General features: G+C 38.1%; 3 protein-coding genes across 5 annotated transcripts; 1 reads left to right on the top strand and 2 right to left on the bottom strand.

Moving 5' to 3' along the window:
- Positions 1-344: 344 nt before the first annotated feature.
- nkpd1 (NTPase, KAP family P-loop domain containing 1) lies at positions 345-5,639 on the top strand. The gene is made up of 5 exons (XM_026320606.1): positions 345-358; positions 1,870-2,018; positions 2,659-2,987; positions 3,578-5,020; positions 5,373-5,639. The coding sequence occupies exons 1-5, from the start codon at positions 345-347 to the stop codon at positions 5,637-5,639; spliced, it is 2,202 nt and encodes a 733-aa protein (XP_026176391.1).
- Positions 5,640-8,010: 2,371 nt separating this feature from the next.
- lims1 (LIM and senescent cell antigen-like domains 1) lies at positions 8,011-15,118 on the bottom strand. 2 transcript variants are annotated; one of them, XM_026319792.2, is made up of 10 exons: positions 14,942-15,116; positions 13,877-14,033; positions 13,669-13,735; positions 12,237-12,357; positions 11,883-12,032; positions 11,600-11,750; positions 10,756-10,848; positions 10,550-10,598; positions 10,350-10,425; positions 8,011-9,509 (listed from the first exon to the last, which is right to left on the bottom strand). In XM_026319792.2, exons 1-10 carry the CDS (start codon positions 14,968-14,970, stop codon positions 9,395-9,397), a joined length of 1,008 nt encoding a protein of 335 aa, XP_026175577.1. In that variant the 5' UTR covers positions 14,971-15,116; the 3' UTR covers positions 8,011-9,394. The 2 variants fall into 2 exon arrangements, with proteins under 2 accessions (XP_026175577.1, XP_033181629.1); XM_033325738.1 differs by lacking the exon at positions 8,011-9,509 and adding an exon at positions 9,529-10,122 and having other exon boundaries at positions 14,942-15,118.
- A 1,076-nt stretch (positions 15,119-16,194) lies between these two features.
- On the bottom strand, positions 16,195-23,665 carry LOC113137868 (F-box/LRR-repeat protein 3-like). Of its 2 annotated transcripts, none has more exons than XM_026319791.1 (6): positions 23,378-23,665; positions 21,928-22,129; positions 20,785-20,949; positions 20,516-20,638; positions 19,692-19,863; positions 16,195-19,287 (listed from the first exon to the last, which is right to left on the bottom strand). In XM_026319791.1, exons 2-6 carry the CDS (start codon positions 22,126-22,128, stop codon positions 18,647-18,649), a joined length of 1,302 nt encoding a protein of 433 aa, XP_026175576.1. In that variant the 5' UTR covers position 22,129; positions 23,378-23,665; the 3' UTR covers positions 16,195-18,646. The 2 variants fall into 2 exon arrangements, with proteins under 2 accessions (XP_026175576.1, XP_026175575.1); XM_026319790.1 differs by having other exon boundaries at positions 21,928-22,133.
- Positions 23,666-24,275: the final 610 nt, after the last annotated feature.

Consider the following 24,275-nt stretch of genomic DNA (forward strand, 5'->3'; position numbering starts at 1 on the left):
TTTTTTTTTTTAACAGAAAGTTTATCAGGTGTTCTGCTCTCGAGGCCCTCTGAACCCTTGGGCCCCTTGGCCGTTGCCCAGTAGGCCCATTCAGTAACCCATCCATGCATTGATGTAACCAGACTTTGGTGAAAGGAACTGAATTTAAACAGAATTGAACATGTTAAAATCTATACATACTGGATATCATTCTAATGTGACAAGGCACAAACTGTGTTGCACATTACAACTGAAAACACAATAATTCCCAAACTGTTAGTTTATAAGTTTAGAAAAGGAAAAACTGAACTTACAAACCAAAACAGAACTAAGGAAAGAATTGCTTTGGTTCGTTCAGGGTAGAGATGTGGTCTAAATGGTATAGCTGTTACAGCTGTATTTGTTTGTGAATGTTCTCATTCCAGGTTGGACAGATTGCTACAGTTTCCTACTCTACACAGGTCAGAGGAATTTTCTATGAAAGCGGCAAATCTCACTGCACAGTTATGTGTGAGCCAACAAAAGGTAAGTAATCTCTACTGAGTGTAATGACACGCTCTATACTCTTCAGTAAACTGTTTTCACTTTCAGTTTGAAAAGCTACCCCGAACAGTATCTCAGTATTCATTTATCAGTGACTGTAGGACATTGTTTTTTAATTGGTTCTCATCAATCATGGAGGTTGTATTTGCGTTTGGATTTAATTTTAGCATTTTGAAACTGTTGACCCTGGACATTTTATATATGCATTAAAATACTTTTGCAGGGCTGGCTAAATTCTTTGTGTTATTATTTTAACTCTTACAGAACACACATTACCTTCTGGCAATGATGTCCATTGACTTGGGCTTTCTTTCTGATTTAAGATGTCAAAAGTTTCTATATCCTGTATTAAGTTTTGGCTTTTCATAAAGCCAAACTTTGGACAGCAACTCAGTTGCCAATTCAGATGTTACATTGTTGTATGTAACAGTCTTCACTTTCAAAATAACTTCCCATCTACCCATCCTTTATCTTTAACCTCCTATGACCTGGCGTCCACAAACGTGGACATCATATTTTTTGTTATCTGCACTGTAAAACTTCATTTTGTGTCATTTTCTGTCTTTCACAAAGGTCAAGTGTGATCCAACTGTTCCCACAGACAAAAAGGACATTCCTATTTTGGAGTAGTAGTTTTGGAGCATTACAAAAAAACAAAAACAAAAGCAATAACAAAACATAAGCACATTATTTATTGGGTACATCTAACCCCAAATAGCTAGAAGAAATCTAAAACCAAACCAAAGCTCGGGTCTTAGGAGGTTAATGCTTATTCATGGGGGCTGGCATCCTAGAGCCAATCCCAAATGATTTGGACTGTCCAAATATTTATGGTCCCAACTCTAAATGCTCATAGCCCTATTTATCAATCTATGCTATTAACATTTTCGTGAATTGGTGCAATTTATCACCAAGTAAATGAACACCTCTCATTTCAGTTTAGTTCAGTATAAAATATACTTGCCTTTAATCAAGAACATTATCAGTAACAATTATCCTTGTGAGTAGTTCTACTGGAGATCCCATTTTCTCAGTTTTATGCACAGAGTGGTTTAAGACAGCTTCCCCTGTCTGCTGTTTTAGTGGGTGGTCTCTTTCATATGTTTTATATACTGAAGTGGTGCCTGTCCCCAGACTTTTCCCATTCAAATATATGAGAAAAGCTCATTTTTTCATGCATGCTGTGCAAACACAGCCAAGTTCCTTCATTCTCAGAGTAGATGTGTGAAATGATGTCGGTAGGTTACTAGTTTTTTAATCAAGCATTTTGAAGACTCTCTGGATGAATGCATCAGTTAAATTATGTAAATATATACTGTAAAATGGAAATGTAAAATGAGTTAATAGTGCTGTTTTGTTTCTTTTAAATATTCTTTCAGATGATATTTATGCATATGCCCTGTCCAAGACCCTGACAGATGTTTCATCACCTGCAACTGTAGGGCTCTACTCTTCTTGTCAGGATCGAATTAACATGATCCTCAGACAAATGGAAGGTGTGTAAACAGTTTTTCTGGCAATCCCAGTATGTCATCTCCTGCATCTGTTTACAATATTACAACATACAACTCTATAACATCCACTAAACAGTGTTTAATTTTCCAGGGATTCACCTATTGCAGTCATGGTATATGAATCCACCATGTACTAACCCACAACTGACTCATGTCTGATTGACTTCTTCCCAAATAACTGACTGAAAACTGAGTATTTATACAGTGCAGGCCCTTGCAGATCTCTGTGTCCTTCAGAACACATGCCATAATTCTTCTAAACACAAAAACGCAGTGAAAACAAAGTTGGACATATATAAGTTTAAGGTTGTTTCCTTGCGTTACCTTGAAGGTCTTGTTATTATATTCGACCTTGGCAGACAGATTGCTCATGTTAGACCATGTTTGATGTTCACATAATAATGTGTAGTATAGCTTCTCTGCCAACACATACTATAACAAAGTTTAAACATGTTGGAAAACAGATAATAAATGCTGTCACTGATTAACCACCTTTTTTTTTATTGTGCATCATAATTGTCCACACAATAGTTTATCTTGATATCTTCCTGCATTATATACACCTCAACTAGCTCAATAACTGAGCCTACATGTAAATAACATAATGTTTTTGTCTCTTCAGAGTACATGAATCAGGAGGCTTTGACAATTGAGCAGGAATACAAAGGAAGACCCAAGCCTCGCTCGGTTAAGCTTTCATTTAAGGATTTTCTTACGCTCATTTTCAGACTGCTTTTCTTCAGGCCTATTTGGACTGTGGAAACAAAGCATCACCATAACGTTAGGTTCATTTATGTGCATTTTGGTGCCTGGCATTTTGCAGGCAGTGACCTGCTTTGGGCCGGTGTAGCCCTACGGCTGTTTCAGGCCATGCAAATGAACTTTGGGAAATTGCAGCTTGCACTCTACCGTGTGGCTCAACATAATGAAGAAGAAGAAGTCACGAAGAAGGTTTGTGAATTGTCAATCTATATTAGCAGCTCTGTGTAACTGTACTTTGGCACAGCCATGCTTTGAACCAATGACTAATATCAGCATGTTAACAATACTGCACTTGTATCTTAGTTTAGTAAGTGAGCTAATTTGCTAAAATTTGGGTTATGGGAATATCATTATTCTTGCAATCATTTGGTCATTAAAGTACTTTGTCCAGCATGTACTTCTCATCTCATACCTTAACACCTTAGCAGTATATAAAATATATACTGAAAAGAGTGACATTTAGAGCTCATGGTGCCATTACATAAAATGGGCTCATAAACATCTGTCCTTCATTTCACAGCAATTCAGCCATTAATTTGGTGACATTTCACTCAACCAAAAATATGATCCTATATGATTATATGTGCAGAGCTTCATGGCAATCTAAAAATCCTTAAGGTTTTTCAATCTAGACCAAATTTGTGGAGAAACTAACAAACTGACCAAACATGGTCACCTCTAAAGCTGTGATGTTATCATTGCTAAAAGTGTGTGTAAAAGTGTGTCTAATTTGCTTCTTATTGCTCTGTATTTTCTTGTGTTTTTATAAAACATGTCAGATAGTGGAGGATGGTCCTAACAATTGGCAGTCCAAGAAGATTTGCTGCTGCCCCCTGTGGTTTCTGGCACTGTCTGTTCTTGTGGTACTGGTTATCATCCTGGTATTCCTTTTGACATTTGGCCTTCCCAAGGTTGTGGCAAAACCAGGCGAGGAGATGAATGAAACAAATGGCCATATGGGTGTGCTGGCAGGTCTGTTCATCGCTGTGTTAGGTATTCCTGTGCCAAGTGTATTGAGGTTTATCTTTCATATGTTTAAGAATCTCATCTTCAGCCAGGATTTGACTATTAAGAAGGGGATGGACAATAAGCAGATCAGCAGCCAACTGGGCTTCATGAATGAAGTTAGGAAGGAAATGTGCTTCCTGTCTTGCTTCATACAGTTTATGGAGATATTTGAGAGAAGAAGGATTCGAGTGGTGCTGAAGATCACCAATCTGGACCGTTGCTCTCCGCAGAAAATTGTTGCAGTTCTGGAGGCCATCAACATCCTGCTTTCAGATGAGGAGAGTCCATTTATTTCTGTTCTTGCAGTAAACCCAGATGTTCTTGTACAGAAACTTAAGTTTGCAGATGGCTGCTTCAGCAAAGAGGACAGAGCATATGCACTGTTGAACCACATAGTGACTCTGGCCTTTACAGTTCCACCATTGTGCATTGACTCAAAGAGCAGTTTATTTTACAGCCTCAGAAGCAATTCAGAAGTGTCACAGGATATACAAATGAGGAAATATGGAGCCAGGAAGCTCAATAAGATATCTTCCTCAGATACATCTTCAATAGAGATGTCAGATTTAGATCCACTGATGAATACAACTACAGCACCACCGTATGAACAGGAGGAGGATGTAGACAAGGTCATGAGAGTCCTGATCAGCAGTGAAAGCAATCTAAACAAGTACATGTTAGATGATGCCATGTTCATGAGGAGGGTGATCAACTCCATTCGAGTGATTCTGATAATCATGCTGAAAAAAAACATAGAGGTTCCTCAGCCAGAATACATTGCAGCATGGGTGGTCTTAGCCACTGAGTGGCCCTGCCGACTCAGCTGGATCATCCAGTGCGTGGAAGATGATCAGCAAAGAGCAGATTTTGATCACAATAATGTGGCCAACACTGGTGAATTAGAGACTTTATGGGAAGTCTTCAATGAATCCAGGGCAGAGCTGTACGTCATGAGCGCACAGATTGAGGACCTTCTCGAGCAGGACGGAGATCCTGAGATGTTTGAAAGATTTCTCAAAATAGATTTCCAGTTCACCATAAAGGACTTGAAGTCATTTGAAGTGATAACAGTGAACCTGGATCATTCCATTAGAAACGAGCTGGCCCAGATCAGAGGGGTATCAAGGCTGAAAGATTTTGGATTGATGAGTAAACTAGCTCCTCTGCCAATCGGAACTGTCATCAACATGACTACAGAGGATGTGTGTAAAGAGGTAAGAACCTTTTTTAAAATTTAATCATTAAGGTAGATAGAGTTGGCTAAGCCTGAGTTTACCTGGGGTAACAGCACCACTTTGAGTAACTACTCAATCAGAAATACAACTGGAAAATGCTGACCTTAAATAGTCATAAAAATAGAGTTTAATGGCACACCAATATTAAAGATTATTGTGTTACACAGCCTTACATATACATTAAAAGTATTGTACTTATTCACCTCACACAATGGTGCAAATCATAAATGTAAGAGAAAAGCATTTTTAGATTGGTTTATGTTGAGGTTTAGTAAGTAAATCATGTTACTCCTTTGTGCTTATTATGCTTTAACTTTCCTGTTTTTCTTAGTTGGAAAGGATGAAATACCCCAGCAGGTATACGGATATTGTGAAAAGCAATGACCTCCATGGCTTGGCACTGATCTTTGGTAATGCAGAACAGCTTAAAGATCTCCTAGGCATGACCTTTGGTGAATGGGTAACTTTCAGACTACACTTCCTGGGTTTACCATCATATCTCCAACCGCAATACAAAAACATGCAGCTGATGCATTCCCATTCTCAGAAGCATCTGTCAAAACTTCCCCTACATGGTGCTCATCATACAGTTACTTAGTGGTTAGCTTACTGGTTCTTGCCTCACAGCAAGAAGGTCCGGGGTTCATAACCCGGTTGGGACCTTTCTGTGTGGAGTTTGCATGTTCTCCTTGTGCTTACATGGGTTTACTCCAGGTACTCTGGTTTCCTCCCACAGTCCAAAAACATGTATCAATATGTAATATCAATAGATTTATGATCTGTATGTGTAAAATACATTAATGCCCTTTACAGTTATAAATAAACAGTATAACTTGTTCATAAAAATCACATATAGAAAGTAATGGAAGACCTGAAAATGTGTCAATATTATATTATAAATTATTAATAGAACAGTTTGACATTTGGGGCATCTTTGGGGCAAAATAAGACAGTTAATCAAGAGTTAAATGAGAAATCATCCCCACTCACATCTTCATCATGACCTGAATGTTAAAGTCAGCAGGTAATTAGCTTAGCTTAGCATAAAAACTGGATGTAGGAGAAAAAAGATAGTTTGGCTCTAACCAAAGTTTAATATACAATACAACTACACCTCTAAAGCTCACACATACAATGAGTTGACATTATGACACTTCTGTGTGTGAATGGACTAAACAAGGGGGATACAACATGTTAATAAGTCAGCTTTATAGAGTTAGTGTTTTCTAACTTTGGACAGACTCAGGCTAGCTATTTGCTCCACTCCCAGTCTTTGTGCTAAGCTAAGCAAATGTCATGCTTTTAGTACACAAATGTCTCACCTAACCCATAGCAAGAAGGCAAGTAAGTGTTCCTCAAAATGACAAATTAGCCCTTTAAGTCCCTGTTAGATTATTTGGCTCCCTCCTTAAATTTACTGATGAATTCTGTTCACTTTAGTTAATAATTAATTACTACAATTTGTAATAAGATGTTTTTGTGCCTATCACGCCTGGTCATTCTCCCCCAAACTCTGTCTTACTAAGAATGTGACATCTGCAAGACAGAAAATGCAACAGCATCACCATTATTTGGGATTTTATCTTAAAATGCTGATTACTATCATATACTCAGAGCCACTGTGCTTATTAGTATCAATCTGGTAATGCCAGCGTCTCACCGTCCCTGCTGCATTATCTACATTCACCCCAACAAACACCTGTTCTCTACAGTCCCTTTGAGGGATTTCTGCTTATCACTCCCACCATTCTCATTTGCTGCTCAGAGTGCTGTACAGGACTATGATGACCCGCTGAGCCCTGATACCAGAACAAACTGCAGTATGTCAAGTTGTACCTGCAGTTCTCTAGCTGAACTGGGAACTTCTGGTTTATCATAGTCCCCCAAATGCTCAAATTTTCCCAGAAAAACAGCTAAATACCAGTTGTAAAAAAATAAGTAAAAAGAATAAGACATTCTGGTTCATATTCGTGAATACATATTTTCATAAGATAATTATTCAGCTTCAGGCACCTATCTTAGTTCATTTATCATTTGAAGTAGCCAACTGTAATGTATGAGTTAACATTCATGAAGTGGAGAGTTTAAAATAATCACATTACCTCTGTTTAGGTACAAGGGCATGTGATAAATCATGCATTAATTCATGCATTATAATCAGGAATGTATAAGTCGAGCAAAAATTAAACATGAGTGCAGCAGTTTATTAAACATGAACTCCTCTTGTAAGATGTTACCAAAAAAATGCTGAGCAAGACACTTCATCTCCAATCAGTGTAAAATAAGTTCATCGCATTAACTTAAAAGGGGAATAGCCCATCAATAACAGGTGTAGTTTTACTTGGACATCCTATCATTTAGGATTCAAACTTAATTGGCATCTATGTACAATTTTGTAATTCAAATATACTGGATTTTGCTCTAAAAAGGGCATTTTTGTCAGTATCACAGTAAGAGAGGCATGGGTATAAAGGAAAAAAATGAATAATGGTGTAATTCTATTTAGTTACTGATCAGGTGTTTTTTTAAAATCATGAGTAATTTTTTTCATTACGCGTTATAGTAAAAAGAGTTGCATACAAAGTTATACTACAGACTAACAAACCAACTATTGTTTCAATCAGTGTTAATCATTTTAAGTACTATGAAAATATATTATTAGACATTAGCTTTTCGTAGAAAAGTAAGAAGCTCCATGCCTGTTTACCAAACACAAATATGAAGATGTTTCTCTAAACTGATGGATGAGATACTGATTTATGCTATAGTACTAGATGTCTGTGTTTTATGTGGTATATACTGTATAATGCGGTGTGTAATATGCTTATGGTATCTATCGCAAATGTATGCTACAAGTCAAAAATAAGTCAGTAAATATGATACCAAGTTAGAGTACGCTTGTAAATATTTTCAAACCCTAAAACAACATTAACAACGTATATTTGGTATTTCACCAACAACATTCACTGCATGTTTAGGAATATTTTATTGATCACTCAGCAGAAAGCAAAATACCATACATTTGTTCAACCACAATTCTCCATTTCATGCAAATCAATAAAATATAAACACCAACATGAAATGTATAGGCATGTGTTCCATAATAAAAATGCTCATCAAACCAAGCAATTTTGTTTTGTGGCATTTCTCATTTTTTTCTATATAATGTCAATTTACAAACAGTCTTAGCAACATGCTGATATTTTCACATCATAGTGTTCGCATTAAATGATCAGCTGAAGGTTTGTTTCATTTGGCTTTCTTTGAGCCATTTCTTTCAGAAAGTTGCAGGTAATTTAAAATTAAAGACCAACAAAGCTGAATATTATCATTTGCTTGCCATACAGTTTTTTTTTTTTTTTTGTAAAAGATGCTGCTCTTGTCTATTTAGCCTAACTGCCTGGAAATCTCAGATTCACTCAAGTCACTTTTTATAACAACTGGGTTAAGGGGCCATCTTATCAAGCAACAGCCATGGAATAATTTCTGAATAAAATATTTATCTGTGGAGTATATGGGATGATATAACAGTAACAAGGAGCAGCTGAAGCTAAGATTTACAAACATTATATAGCAATGTCTAACACATTTAACAACACTATTTGATATGCATTAGAGTAAACATATCCAAGCATGGAGTCATTAACACTTAATGGTCTGTAGACAAGCTGCCCTCAGTAACATCTCTTCGACGTTTTTCTTGAAACATCTCTTTTTTTCCATGCTGGCAAAAAGCAACATCATTGTCCTAAAGAACACTGGTTGCTTTATAAGTATCAATGCAGGGGTATGAAGGCCCAAAGGTGAAATGTTTAGTTAAATTCGGTTTTCAGCGCATAGTTTATCTAATTAAGGTATATATAATAAGGTATATTTGTATAACAACTGTAAGTTACAATTTCATTTGGTGTATTTTAAGACACATAGTCAGTAGGTTCAAGGCACAAGTGTTATTCATAACAATACCAAAGAATAATCTGTCCAAATTTAAGACGCATAGCAGATAGCATACTCAGTCATGGTTTAATAAACTTAGACATATTTCTTTGTTAATGAGAAAATTTCAAATTTGGACAATTTAGGAATGTATATAAAAAAATACAGCAAGCCTTCATTTAAAAAAAAAAAAAAAAAACACCTTTATGGCAAGACGATGGCAGTAAATTGATTTTTTTTTTTTTTTTTTTTTTAAAAAACAGATTTCATTTATAATATTGAAGTACTGGTGCCGGTATATTACCGGTAAATAATGCCGGTAATCCCTTGGCTGTAATGTAGTGGTTTTCCTGGATATTTTAGCAACACAGACAAAGAAGGAATACAGTATTTGCAGGTTGTTTGGTCTGAAGTAGCTCACTTACGTCCCAAAGACTCAGCCAGCTTCTTGAGCCTTTTCTTGAGCTCAAGGGGAAATTTCTCATAACACTTTTTACAAACAGGCTTCATGTCAAACTCAACAAACTTGTTTCTGCAAAGGAAAGAAAAAAAGAACATCATACTACATATGTAATGCAATGACTTGTCCCTCACCTACGTTAACCTTTCAGATTTCCCTCCCCTTTACATATTTTATCTATTCAAGTCTCCATCCCCACGCTGTAAATTACATCAGCCAGAGTTTTAAGAGTTAACCTCCTAAATATGGACAACTGCAGTTTACCCCATCATTGCAAGGTAGCAATTACATATCTCATTTACACAAACAAAATCAATCAAAGCATGATGAAAGCTTAGGTTTCTCATAAGCATAAATTGAGTCAAATTCAAGTTTAATACATATGCACTTCACACAAACACTAAACAATTTTTCAGGATGTTGGTTATAATTTTGAAAATAAATGAGACATAATGAAATCATGCAATGATGTAAACAAGGTACGCCATAGAAAACGAGTAAGGTAGTGAATGCACCAACCAAGAGACGAAGTGCTTTGTTGTAAATCTACAGACAGACAGAAGGTTTTTTCTTGCGGTCTTTGGCATCACGCTCTCGTCGAGCTAGACGGCGTTTGAGCTCATCAGGCATGCGCTCATAGCAGTGCTTGCACACTGGCCTCAGATCAATTTCAACAAACTTATCTCTGAGTTACCACAGACGCAGCAAGTGAAGCATGTAAGAGGAGAAATTGGAGGAAAGGGAAAATAGTCAAAGAGGTTAAGACTTGTAGAGGACAGTAGGATACAGAAAGGTAAGTTTTGCAAATACACAGCAGGTGTATTACAGACAACAGAGGACAACAACAATCAGCTGGTAGTATGGTACACAAATGGTTAGTAAAATAAGCTATTAATGAACATTATCACTTACTTGAGAGTGAGCTTTGTGTTGCAGGTGGAGCACGAGAAACAAGTTACACACCAGGCCTTGTTAAGAGCAGACACAACTGAGGGGAGGGTCATAGAAAGGGCAACAAAAAAACATAAACATTGAACTGTTGTATCTTCAAGCAACTGAGTAAAGTAATAACACTGCACTGAGAATAAGAGCTTTATCATACTGATACTCACCATCACCTTCAATCACACGGTTGCAGTGATAGCACACGTCACCGAAGAGCTTAATAACAGAAAGACAATGAGATTTATGTTTTTGCGGCAAATGCATATGTGTATTTGTAGGGCAAAGAGGGGTTAAGTCAGACTTTACTGACGTTATGATCCCTATTATGTCCTCCAATCCGATTATGTGGACATTGCATTGCCTATTTTCTTACCTGGTTATAATGGGTTTCACAGTAAGCCAACCCCTTCCTCTCATAATGACGATGGCCAAGGAAAGGCTTCTCACACTTGGCACACACAAAATGCTGAAAAAATAAATAAATAAATAAATAAATAAAAATGTTGCTGAAGAAAAGAGGCATAAGGGCTCCTGGCAAGATGTGTTAAACTACCTAGAAAAGCAGGTGCCAACACACATAGAGCATGCGAGTCATGTGAATATTACATGGGCATTTAATGAATCACATAAAGAATAAAAAAATAAAGTTTCTGAAGTGATTAGATGCAGAATTGACTTCTAGACAGGGATGATATTTTTGGATTGCAGCTGCCTCCTAACACAACAATTTCTGGTGCATTCTGCCTCAGGAGAAAATTAAACAAGACTCACATATGTCCTACTGCCTCAAATGATCTTATTTATAGTGTTTTGCTTTTAAAGTGTTTCATTTAATTAAACTTTCCTCTGCGTAAGTGTGTATAATAAACCACTATAGTTTTTCAGTCTGCTTTTGTCTGAAGACAGCATTGCATATCCACTCTAAAGGGGGTTATCTCTATCTGCTCACTATTATTAATGTGTCAGAAGTCTTTCTCAAGCCTATTCCTGACAGTATAACATGCAACAAGGATAGGGTTCTATTTATGTTTAATGATTTCAGGTTTTTGTGATTATTTTTATTATTACTATTATTATAATATGTAACTCAAACACAAGTTATCAATTCAACAGAAATATCAGAACTGAAAAACAAATCTCACAATGCCTATCTTTCATTCCCTTTGAACAAGTATATTACATCTACAGAGAAACAGTTTACTTTCTTGTTCACAAACCTCTACATGCCACTGCTTTCCCATGGCATTGACAACACGGCCCTCGATGGGTCTCCTGCAGGCACCACAGATTGGAACACCCATCTTGTCATGGCAGGGCAAACAGAAGAGCTCTCCTTTCAGTTCCCTGGCTTCAGCCGTCAGTTCTTTCCTGCATATAGAGGAACATTTAATCACACAAAAAAGAGAGGAACGTGGTGTTTCAACTCATTGTTATATATCATACTATAGACCATATTGTGAAGCTAAGTGGAGAACAGTGGAGTGGAGCAGTAATACTGACCCACAATTGGTGCAGTTAAAGTGGTCTGGGTGATAGGGGTCATTCTTAAAAATTAGTGGCTGCTCTTCAATAATGGCATGGCACTTCTGGCAAATATACTTGCCCAGGCCACGAGCCTTCTCACGGTTATGACATGGGCGACACAGATGCCTGATGAAAATGGAGAAAAGCACAAGAGAGGGGCATCAAGAAAGAGACTACAGCCTTAAATAGTGTTTTGATAACCCCTGACATGGCTGCTCAAAATACTAGTATCTGTTGGAAAGCAAGTAAGTCAGCAGCTTGATGTATGAATACCCACCTCTTTTACACACTGCCAGTGTCATACATAAACTAACAAGGTGGGATATTTACCTGCCAGCATTTTTGACAAACCCCACATCTGCAAGCACAGCCTGGCAAATGTCACAGCAGAAGCAGTCAGGGTGCCAGCTATTGTTCATAGCCTTAATGACACGACCAATGATGAACTCCCCTGAGGGAAACCATAAGTGAGAGGTCAGGTTAAGTCAAGTCAAAGTTTGATGGTTCAAATATTTGTTATGTATGAAAGCTTTTTTGCATACTGTACAGTAGATTATAATCAGCATTTTATTATGGTTTAGTGTTAATATGATTCACTGCAGTGCTTTTTGTAGTGTTCTCAAAGTGACACTTGAATTTTGAAGGCATTTTAATCGACCATTTAATTTAATTACAGCATGTCTGTCACTCCCTGGACACAGTAGAGCAATATTTAAATAAAGATTACATGGCACTAAAATGCATCTTGGGTGATTTAAACAAGTGGGAGGTAGTCGGGATAGACTTAAAAGTTCAGTGAGGACACACTGGGATTGCAAACATAATCACAACATGGGATGACTACATTCACTTATATACCATAGTACAGTTCCCAAATTGGGAGTTCATTAAAGTGGAAGTGCTGTGAATTATATCATGGAAAACCTTGAGTAAACAACAGACGTATAAGTGGAAAATAACTAGGCAACACTTTCAAGTTCATTCTCACAACAGATCACCAAAAATTGGTCTTTTTTTGGTCTAGCTTAAGTCTTCACAAGTTCAAATGTAAGCAAGGAGGCAAGTCTAATCATAACAGTAATGGTCACTTGACACACCTGAGATGTCAGGCTTAAAATATAATCCATCTCATATACAGTACTGTGCAAAAGGTTTAGGCAGTTTATATGTTCTTATCACACAACACCATCAGGTGCCTGATTGATCCCAGGTTCATAGTGAATCCCACTGTGCAGGACAAGAAGTCCATAAAGTACCCACTAGAGTTCATGAAGAACTATTTTCAGAAGCAAAAAGAACCAGGAGTCCTACAGCAGTTGGTCTGACACCCACAGAGCACAGATCTGGGCAGTGTGGAGTCAGTCTGGGATCACATGAAGAGACAGGCCTGGGTCAGCCTGAATCTACAGAAGAACTGGAGCAGCTTCTCCAAGATGCTACAAAGTACCAGAAGAAACTGTGTGCAGGTCAAACCAAAGAGAACTGCTGCTGGTTTAAGGGCAAAGGGGAAACAACTATTTATGTCATTTATCTCAAAAGCATCACCTGTGTGTTTTTACTGACACAAACTTTTGCACAGTACTGTGTGTGTGTGTGTGTGTGTGTGTGTATACATACATGACAAAATCTGAATGTCAGAAGATACACAAATTTAAAGTAATATACAAATATACAATACTTTATAAATAGCCCCATTAGATTACGCAAAGTGGTCACTAGTATCTGAACAGGCCCTAAATGAATGAAGGCCTGTAACACTCACCACATTGGTGACAGCAAGGAGCAAAGAGCATCTGGAAGTCATGTTCACAATATTTTCTTCCTTCAAACTGTGAAGAGAAAGAAAGGAGTCCTTCATTTATTAAATATATATATATATATATTAATATAAAATACAACCTGTCACTACATATGGAGTCCATAAAGTTTTGATTAGTAAAATGCATTATGAAAACTAGTATATGCACTACCTCATAAAAGAGTCCGTCTGGAAACTGCTGGAAGCATTGGGCACACACAAAGCACTGCTCATGGTACAGTTCTCCATTACTATTGACTATCTTCTCAGTAGGAGCGAACCCACTCTTACATCGTTCGCAGGCTGCGTTGGCCAGGGCATTCGCAATGCTGTCATGAACACATATTAATACATTACTTCTCCAGAGACTCTGTGGCGTGTTCATCTGACTAATAACTGGGATGTGAAGCAAGGCAGGGACCAATGTTTATCATGTCTCACATAACTCTGAAGTAAGTGTTGAGTTTGTTGCCACAGAGAATGGACACAATATAAATCAGCTGGAGGACTCACTAACACTCTTACTGCACAACCATCACCTAATTTGGTAAAGGAATAGTTGTGCTGAAATCCAGCCAGTACCCTACGTGCAGTCTTTCCTAAATACACACAGACAAATATAATGTTACACACAAATACCAATCTACAAGCCACGTCTGAAGTTCAATGAAGGTCCAAGGACTTCATGGTGAACTTGTATATGTTAAAATCAAATTACAAACTAAATTCAGCTAAGCCAAATGTAACATGCTAATCCAACTAATGGAAGTCTTTCTTTTTTTATTCTATGCGGTTTAAGAACCACACCAACATATTACAGTAGACATTAATGTGCACGGGCGTTTTGTGGTAATTATTCGCATAATGTTGAGAAGTTAAAGAGAAATATTGGTCGCTAAAGATCTAACGCTAACTGTTACCTCAACTAGCATGCTAATCTTACGGCTAATAGTTAGCTCCCAAGTGAAAAACACACCAACGCTAACGTTAGTAAAGTAAATAGCGTTATAACTATATCGTATCGACTATGAACTGACCTTTGTCCTGAACGAAAATGTGCGTTGATGATAACATTTTCTTAAAAATTAGCTGTCCGTCCTAGCATAGCTAACATAGCTTACATAGGCAAGCTAATATGCTTTAGCTGAAACGTTAGCTCGCTAACTAGCTGCCCATTACCTGAAGTTATCGGTCTGGTTGTTACTGACTAAACGTGCTAAACTAGGACAAATCCTACCTGCCCGTCATTCCAGCCACCCCCAGCATCAGCTCTCCGCCCAACGCTGTTACAAAGGGAGCAAACAAGTTACCATGAACTGGTGTACCAGCCCCTTCGACGGCTACCAAAGTTCAGTGGAGAGAACAGACTCGCACTGTGCCGGAGCAGGCAACTTCACTCCACCCAACTGGGGAATGTCCACAGAGGTTTAACACAACCAGCTGTTACAAATACACTTGGTACACTAAACCCTCCTCAGTCTGGAGATTTATGAAGTCAAGTTTGCCTGGTTGGGTGGGGCACTATATATATATAGTGAAGGTCCAATATATATATACACATATATCAGACAGTACTCTAAAACTTAATTGATTAGTTGATGAATCAGTTAGTTACAATTTACATAACATTTGATTTAACTCCATAATACCTCAAATCTTAATATTTTAACGTTAAATATATGGATAGACCGAAGTTTATCAAAGCAGTCTATGTACAACACAAATCTTTCTGCCATTAACACATTGTTTTTAATAGTTGTGAAAAACAACTGGCAACAACAAAAAAAAAACATGTTAATGTGCAAATATTTCATATAACTACAGTATCAGATTTTCATAAAGGGGTGGTGTAAGTCTGTGAAACAAAAAATTGAGACTTTGTGTTAATGTACTTACCACAAACTGATAAGGTAAACTATAACTTAATGACAAGTACACATAAGGGCAATCATGGAGATGTTAAACACAGATGCTATATGCTCACAGTCCTGAGAAGGCTGATCTAGAAATTACCTGACACAGTGATGCAACATTACTGTGAATCCAATATCCAATTCAATTAGATGCCAAATACACATGGACTCTACAATATATTGCCATCACAGCCCTAAGAAGATCTCAAATTAATCACAAGCGACATGTGAGAATATGTGAAGAATCTAAATGAAACTGTATTACTAGAAACTTTGTTGTACTGCGACTTTACAGTATGAAAGAGCCTATCTCTCTGCTTCATTTGACATATCAATCACCACCCAAATATATCAAATGATTATTTAGACAAAAAGACCAAACTATTCTATATCTTTCTACATACAGAGCTTATTTAAACCAAGTGTTCACTTTTATAGTTAAGATATTGAATACCTCAAACAGGCAGTTTTATTGTGGCTATGAACTTTACTCAAATCTTTGGGAAAAGTACAACAGCCTCTTCCAATAAATCTCAGTACAATGCAGCCTTGTCTAGCTAAAATAAAAACAACACACTGTCACTGTATACTTTATTAGAAACTGCAGCCTTTACTTAGCCTATACATGAATATTACAATAATAAACTATAAAGATCAAATATAAATGCAGTTAATATTAACCAACAGGTGGCATGTTTTTATAAACATACAAAATGTACTGTATGTCAGTAAATGATAAAGTCCATTGTCAGGCCTTGCCGACCATGATAAACAGAATTTTTTCAAATTAAGACATGATCATGAGTGCTTATTAGAGGGCAACAACTGAAAAAGATAATGTGAAGTTTTAACATTTTCAAATATGACACAGAAAACAATGGAATATTATCCCTGTACAAAAATATCAATTTTAACTTAATATAATGATTTACAGGTCTCTTTCATTGCACAGTCCAAGAGTGACATATTCTTCTTTCACTCTGTTCCAACAAACGAGCAGTGAGGGAGAAATATTTCATTCTTACACATTCAGGCAAACATTCAATCACATCAACATTCAGGTGCCACGGTGCCTGGTATTCAGGGCTGCACAATTACCTCTTAAGATTACCTATTAAGATTTAAAATGTTCATGTTTATCAATTACAACAGTTGCCACATCCAAAGAAACACTGGAGGATAACTGCTGGATGATGTGACACATGTGAAACAGCTATACAATCAAGGGCAAAATATAAAGGACCACCATCAATCTATGTTGTAAAAAAAATTATCCTCATCAGCCATCTTTTTGTTTTGCAAAAATGTACAGCATTGTACATAACTATGCAGCCCTGTATTGGCATTTAAAATTTCAATATTTAAATAGGCTACAACACAAATCTGAGCTAGTCACATAAAGAAAATTATTTTTTGTGTTTTGGGTCTGTCAGGCTTTCATAATTTTCTCTGCTGTGTTTACAAACAATATTAATGTTAAACTTTTTATAGCATCAGTAAACTTTAAGGAAGTTGTTTACGTATTAAGAAACTTGTCAATGAGTTATGTTTGTTGCTGGGTGATTCTTTCGTTCTGTAGTTTCAAGTACATTTTCTTTTAGAGCATATTTTACAAATGCTAGGCTCCAGTATCTATTTCTTAGGTGAACAACTGACTATATATATACTATCAGCCATCCATCAGGTTTGGTTTGCCCCTTTCCCAGAAGCATCACAGAATCATTTTTGTTTCAATTTGCAAAATTCAATTCGACTGCAATTTATAACAATCTGCTGTTATAATGTTGGTAATAATAGAAAATAGTAAGTAAAAGTAAGGTAACTACCAATGGTGAGTCAAAATTTACTGACTACTGCCAAAACTGACCATTACTTTTCTGCGAAATCAGGTAACGTCACGCCCTGATGACACTGTAGCTCATCTTCGTAAACTTGTGTCCTTCATAAAAAGTGCATCAATAGGATTCAGTACATGTACAGATATGACATCAACAATTTAAAATTTTCCCATCCCATTTGTTCTCCAATAACACACTTATGTATTTACAATTAAATAGGAATATGGGTCAGGAAAGACATCAATTCAGACATGATTACAGGCACATGGAGTCCAAAACATACAGATTCAACCTGGAATTCTTGAGCGTTGTTGCCTTCCTGAGCATAGTTCTCCCATACAATCAATCAAACTGTCTTCAACAAGCTCCACACAGTGACTGTCCCTCTATAATGAAATGTTTCTTATTCCTCTGCTGTCTCAATGTGTCATTACTTGGGTTGTAAAGAAAACTTAAAAATCTATTCATGACAGTTAAAAATGGGAGTTAGTATGGTGACTTTAACTGAATTTATTAGCTTATAATGGTGTAATCCGCATCTAATCATATATGATATTTTTCCAGCACATGAAGTCTGCCACTTCCTGCCACAGCACATCCTTTTGTTGTGATGGCAAACTGCCAAATGATTCTGTGTTATTTAACTGAAATAACCCTATTACTGTAAAGCTTCTGATTTCTTTTTCCGCCGATATGGCAAACATATTTAAGAATCTGTCTGCAGATAATGCAGTAATTACATCCTGTGAACATAAAATACCTCACAATTGTCTCATTTATTCCTGATAATTCCCAGGTATTTCTGTTATCTCCCATGGAAAAGTTGCACCCCAAATTATCCCAAAAAACTACACATAACCAGTCTACAGGGTTTCACAGTCCATGGAAAAGGTCTCAGGAAACAAAGTTATGACTGACAACATGATAAACTAATCTGGACATGAACATACATATAAATATAAACACTATATACATGGAACGCCATAGCGAAGTTGAAATCAAAGTGAAATGTTCTAAAAAAACAAATTGGTATCTATCAGACCAAAACTCAAGAGAGATGTAATTTCTTCATGTATTCAGGGAGAATAAAGGTACATGTGGTGAAGTGGAGATAGTTTTCTGCAAAATCAGAAGAAAGATGAGCACACACACATATAAACGCATACAAACCTAAACCTTCTCCCAGATGATCTACCAGGTAGGCATCATGTCTGGGAACCAGACACGACCCAGATGCTTTGATACCTCCCAGTGGATATCATCCAGCCCATAGCGGTGATCTGGAACCAGTACTTCCTCCATGATGGATAGCTGTGTCAGCCTGTCTCCACACATCTTGACAAACTCCACAAAGGCGCTGCAGGACACTTCACACTCTCCCAAGCCAATGGCCGACAGCTGTGTGCAGCGCTGGGCGATGCGGATCAGCTCCTCATCCAGTGGCCGCAGCCCGTTGGCACACACCACCAGTTCAACCAGACGCGGGCAGGTGAGGCCAACGCGGCCCAGCACATCTTTACTGACAGAGCGGCCGAAGTACAAATGTGTGACGGGGATTTCATCGCGGAAGAAAGGGCCAAACTCATCCTCATAGAGAAAGAAGTACATCACCAGATTAAATTTAGGAGAGTGCCGCACCATAGCATCCCAGCTGCTCTTCTTGATGGTGTGGAACTGTTGGCCGGGATTCTCACTAACCACATCAATGCGAAGGTGCTCAAGGTGAACGTGCTTCTCTGAAGAGAGGGCAATGAGAAGTTCATCACTCAGCAAATGATAGTTGAGAGCCAGCTCTCTCAGGCCATGGCACTGATCAGCCACACACAAGATGCCTGGGATGGAGAGGAAGGAAAGTTAGAAGGTTGTAGACCTATACAGTCTATTCATGGTGGAGCACAAGATGAAGCAGTATTGACTAACACTGGTCTATCAATTTGACAGTTTAGACTTTTGTCTTTATTGTAACATTGAGGAAGAGTATGAATTAGTACATCATCACATCTTGGTAAAAAATCTAAAATAGCTTTATGTTGTTAGCAACATCCATCCCTGTCTTAATTTTTGTTTTCCAAATGATTTCTGCCCAATGACTGCTAGTAAATGTCCTTTAATATTATTTTACTTACACCATTCCCTCTTATGCACACAGATGTTTTACACATGTATATAATGTTTACACCAACTCAGGTCCATGTTAGCTACCATTTTATCCATCAGTCCTTTCATTTGCAGGTACCTGCTGGTGAAACATGAGGGCAACTGCTCATTTTGAGCAGTTTGAGTGTGTCACTGTTATTGGCCACCAGGACTTTGAGAGAGGGGTCATCTACAGGTGTGTCATCAATTTTGAGTGAGGACAGTGATTTGGAGTTGACAAAAACCACCGTCAGTGCTGAGATGAAGTGAGACTGTTGAACAGAGTAAAAAAAAAAAAAGAAATATTTAGTCATCCTTTTTCTTTAATAAACATGGCCAGCCTTTCTAATGGCCTTAAATGCTAGTCTTACTTAGCAAGTCATCAAACAATCTGACATGCAGCTGTAGCTTGCAACTGCCAACTAATTACACAATACATTTCCATTACACAGTTGACAGAAATGTTGATCACATCAGCCTTGTTTGGATGTTTGTGGATCTTTACTCAAGTGCTTGTTAAGCACAAAATCCAATCAAAACAGGAACTAGCTCATACCTTTAAAGTGTATGCATGAATAAAAACAAATAAATGTGCTGTCATACTCACTTTGTTTATGATTTGTTTCTTAGATTGGCTGTCACAGAAAAAGGCTGAGTGCAATGTTTTTAGCTGACATCTTAGAGATCTTAAATTATAGACCTTACCGCAGGCATTAATGAGACCAGCTACATTTTAGACATTAAGCAGAGATCATAACTTTAAAACAATGAAGTGTTACGCTATGCCAGTATGTTAAAGTTCAGAGAACCTCAAGTTTCAATGCTCCAACCATAATAAAGAAAAGATTGCAGTTATCTAAAACTTGTGCTACAAGATGCCTATAGACAATACAGTCCCTGTACAAAGATGCATTTGCAGCTTACTTTGGGAAGTTCCATGAAGCTGGGCCTGGCTGTAGAGATGAGCCCCAGTGTTTTCAAAGAACAATTAACAAGCTGAGAGAGAATATCGCACGCTGCCTCTGCAGATTCTCTGCTGCTGTCCACCTAAACAGTGTGGAGAAACAAATTCAAAACCCAGCGACACTTTAACTTGAACAGAACATTAGTTTTCACTTCACTACACACTTGTCTTCAACGGTTTTACCACCTTGACCAAAATGCCTCCTCTCCTCCGCACCATTAGTCCATACCTTGAAGCTGACATACTGCAGGTGGTTGGAGTGCCTTTTGATTATCTGTTTGATGAGGTCTGGGTGTGTGGCCTTCAGGTAGGAGCTGGCTGGCTGGTTCAACTCAAACTCAAAGCACCGCCACAGCTCTGGCATGTGAAAAGCCTGATTCCAGCCTCGGCACACCTGTGGTGACACCAATACAATCAAAGTCTGATGCATGTGTCTGCCTGTCTCACTCAGCTCAGACGTGTTCTTTGTTTGGTGAACATTGAAGAGCATTTAAAAATGAGAACACACTGCTTAGCAAAATCTTTCTTATGGATTTGCACTTAAGAGAGAGTTGGGGCCAAAAATACTTATTGAATCCCTTACAAAATGTAACACACCACATATATTGATTTTCAAACAATAAATACAGTCATATTTACATTTCAACAGTAAGTATTCAACTTAAATTTCGAAAACTCACAGTTTTCAAATTATTATGCCAATAATTTGCTTCCATGGGTTTACACATGCATTCTGGATAAACTGCACTGTATTGAATGGCATTTTTGTAGAACAAATAATCTCTTTCTACAGTTCAGCATTGAAAATGCTTCAGGTTAACATTATCTATATGTATCAGAATCTATACAGAAACAGACTTCACTCATCCCCCAGAATCTACTCCCAAGTCCTGCGATGTATCCCCTGACCAAATGTTTTATGAAACACTGTACTCAGCACTGCCACTGTTGGACTGAAGTCACACTGCAACAGTAATGAAAACATCTGATGTGTATCCTGCCCTATTACTTCAACACTGTTCAATAAAATCTGCAGAACACATGTTGCACCTACAGTGGCTACACACTACAGATGATTTTACGCTTGATTTTGTACCCAATTTGCCCCCAAGACTCGTCACAACAAATTATTTGTCTAATTAATCCTCAAGTGTGTGTTGTCAATACAATTATTTTACTGCTACTGATCAGGTCAGAGCCTCAATCTTCCTGATCAGGGAAGTTCCAACAGAATACCCACAATAGCCTGAGAAGTGTCGCCAACCAGATGCATACTTTTACAACTAAGAAATTGTAACGCACCACAACACAACCCATGTTAAAAATTGTCTAGTGTCGAGCCATCCTAACGGTAATTAAAATTACACGGTACCTGAGAAGCGTAAGCCCTATCCAGTAGAGGCAGGTATTGGAAGATCTGGAGCAGGATCTCCTGTGGCAGACACTCCCAACTGGATCCTTCCTCCAAATCTTTCTCCCTCCTCTGCTTGCGGGTCCGTTTAAGAGTCTCCTGAGACCCAGCGCTGGTGCCACCTCCATCCTCTTGCTCATTCCCTTGGAAAACCCGTTTCATCCTGCCTGGGTGAACAGAATAGGGGTTAGAGGAATCCAGATGGCTGGGCTGAATTAAGTTTATGGAGAAAGACCCTCCTCATTACAAGTACAGTTTATTCAGGGCCTCCTCATCACAATAAATGACATGCCTGGCAGACTAAATGTTATCATAATTATCCTGTAATTAACAAGCTCATAGGCCAAATCTGGTAGGTGGATGCATGCTGATATATTCTGAATACGTACAGCATGGGTGAAATGAGATGCAATAAATTAATTCAATAAATTAATCAATGAATTATTTATCAATTAATTCATTATATAAGATGAAATATTAAGATCTAAGACATTTAGTGAAGCTGTCTTGAAATCTGAGACATTCAGCTTTCAAAGCTTCAAATCCTGACATCTGTGAATTGATCATTAAAGCGCTACATGAAAGCCTAGTCTCAGGGGTGATTCAAGGATCAGACCTTTAGTTGAGCTCAGCCCTTAATGAATGAATGAATGAGGCATTTATACAGGGCCTTATGCCCAGTGGTCTTTTTGCTGACTACATCCTGCTCTGTCCCCTTGTCTCCATCACTGTCCTCCTCCCTCCTTCTATGTGCTCTCAACCAAATAGCAAACTTAACATCCAATTACAGAACTAATTGAATCATACAGATTTACTTGACTCTTATTGAATACTGGGTTGTTATGGGTAAGGTAGTCAGGTCATTTTGACCTCACTTTCTCACCTGAACCTGGTTCATTTATGGCATCAGTACCATTCAATAAAAGATACTGATCCGTTTTTTCCAAAGTTCCTATTTAATTTCCCCAAAAATCATCCAGTGACATATTTTCAATAACTGTGAGGTGTATTTCGTGAGTGTTGCTCAATGACAGTGATAACAAAAGTACAAACAAGAGCAGAAATGTTTCCTCTGCATAGTGAAAACACAAGCAAGACACGCCTCCTTCTGCCTCAAACAGCCAAGTCTCGCAGGCTGATATCAAATTCACAAGCACGAAGTTAACCCCTGCTCGTAAAAACCCTGTGGTTGTACATTTGTGCAGGTGAACGACTCGACTTTGCTGATTTTTAATGACAAAACATAAACGCATCAAACCAACTGTGCCTGACGTTAGCTAGCTTAGCCGCTGCAGCTCGCTAACTAGCTAACGTTACTTAGGAAACGCCGAGTAGTTAATAAAAGTTAACTAAAACATAGAGACCACATAGTCTGTGGTTTCAGCAGCGGTGAACCTCGGCCTCCTCTTACCTGGCTTTCACCCCGTGTGATGTTTTGTCGGAGAAGGCGATCACTCAACGTCAACCGGGACCGACACAAGAAAACTGCGTTGCAGCTGGCCGACCGATCAAACACATTGGACCATAGGACAGCAGGGTGTGTCGGAAAGATAGCAAACACTGACCGAGGCTTATGGAGCGAGGCTTCTAAAGGCGTTTTGCTTTTCCCAGCTACTGACCTAGTTTCTCTCCACAACTCTGCTGCTTCGCTACTTTGCCTGTCAGCTAAAAGATGGCGTTTGTGTTGTTGTGTCAGTGGGCAGGCCGGCAGTCACAGTGACCTGTCGGCAGGGGGCGCCGTTTCAGTCACCTGGAGGTGTTCCCCATAATATTTCAGGTCAGGTTGCAACATTATGATTTCAATAGGTAGAATTCAAAAGGAGAACAAACTATTATTCATCTAAATTGTGGCAGTCCCTGAACTACCACTAGGGCCTTGGAAAACCAAAACAAAATCCTGCCTGACCTTCTTAAAGTCAGCTACCTGAAACAGGGCAATAAGTGATGCAACATTTTCTGACTGAAAGTGTGTTCCCAGTAGATGTCGTGTTTATTAGAAAAGGCCAAGGCTGATGGTAAAAAAAGGACAAATTACATGGACCAGTTTTACATTTCGGAGAGTGGAGCTCATACTGTTGGAAAGACATGAGGTCCACTGGGGGGGAGAGGTTAAAATGGTCAAATCGAAGCCTCCAAAATCAAATCAGGCTTAAACCAAGGGATTTTTAAAAATTCACTCTGTATACGCCCCTGACGGTATAATTCCAGGATCTGCCATAGTCCCACTGCAACAACTGTCACTCCATACTGACTCAAATACTCCAGCAACACTTTGAGGTTGATCCTGATCCAACATATAAAGAAAGTGA

This window comes from Mastacembelus armatus, chromosome 3, assembly GCF_900324485.2.
Source record: "Mastacembelus armatus chromosome 3, fMasArm1.2, whole genome shotgun sequence".
Classification (NCBI taxonomy): domain Eukaryota; kingdom Metazoa; phylum Chordata; class Actinopteri; order Synbranchiformes; family Mastacembelidae; genus Mastacembelus; species Mastacembelus armatus.

Bases quoted from the DNA above. Each gene is read 5' to 3' on its own strand.
- nkpd1 (XM_026320606.1), top strand. The intron at 2,019-2,658 runs GTGTGTAAACAG...TTGTCTCTTCAG, and splicing joins GATCCTCAGACAAATGGAAG to AGTACATGAATCAGGAGGCT. The intron at 5,021-5,372 runs GTAAGAACCTTT...TGTTTTTCTTAG, and splicing joins CAGAGGATGTGTGTAAAGAG to TTGGAAAGGATGAAATACCC.
- lims1 (XM_033325738.1), bottom strand. From the start codon at position 14,970: ATGCTGGGGGTGGCTGGAATGACGGGCAG. The intron at 14,034-14,941 runs GTAGGATTTGTC...TGTTCATGACAG, and splicing joins GTGGCTGGAATGACGGGCAG to CATTGCGAATGCCCTGGCCA. The intron at 10,123-10,349 runs GTAAGTGATAAT...GTGGTAACTCAG, and splicing joins AACACAAAGCTCACTCTCAA to AGATAAGTTTGTTGAAATTG.
- LOC113137868 (XM_026319791.1), bottom strand. From the start codon at position 22,128: ATGAAACGGGTTTTCCAAGGGAATGAGCAAGAGGATGGAGGTGGCACC. The intron at 20,950-21,927 runs GTACCGTGTAAT...GTGTCACCACAG, and splicing joins ATAGGGCTTACGCTTCTCAG to GTGTGCCGAGGCTGGAATCA. The intron at 19,864-20,515 runs GTAAGCTGCAAA...TCTGTTCAACAG, and splicing joins GCTTCATGGAACTTCCCAAA to TCTCACTTCATCTCAGCACT.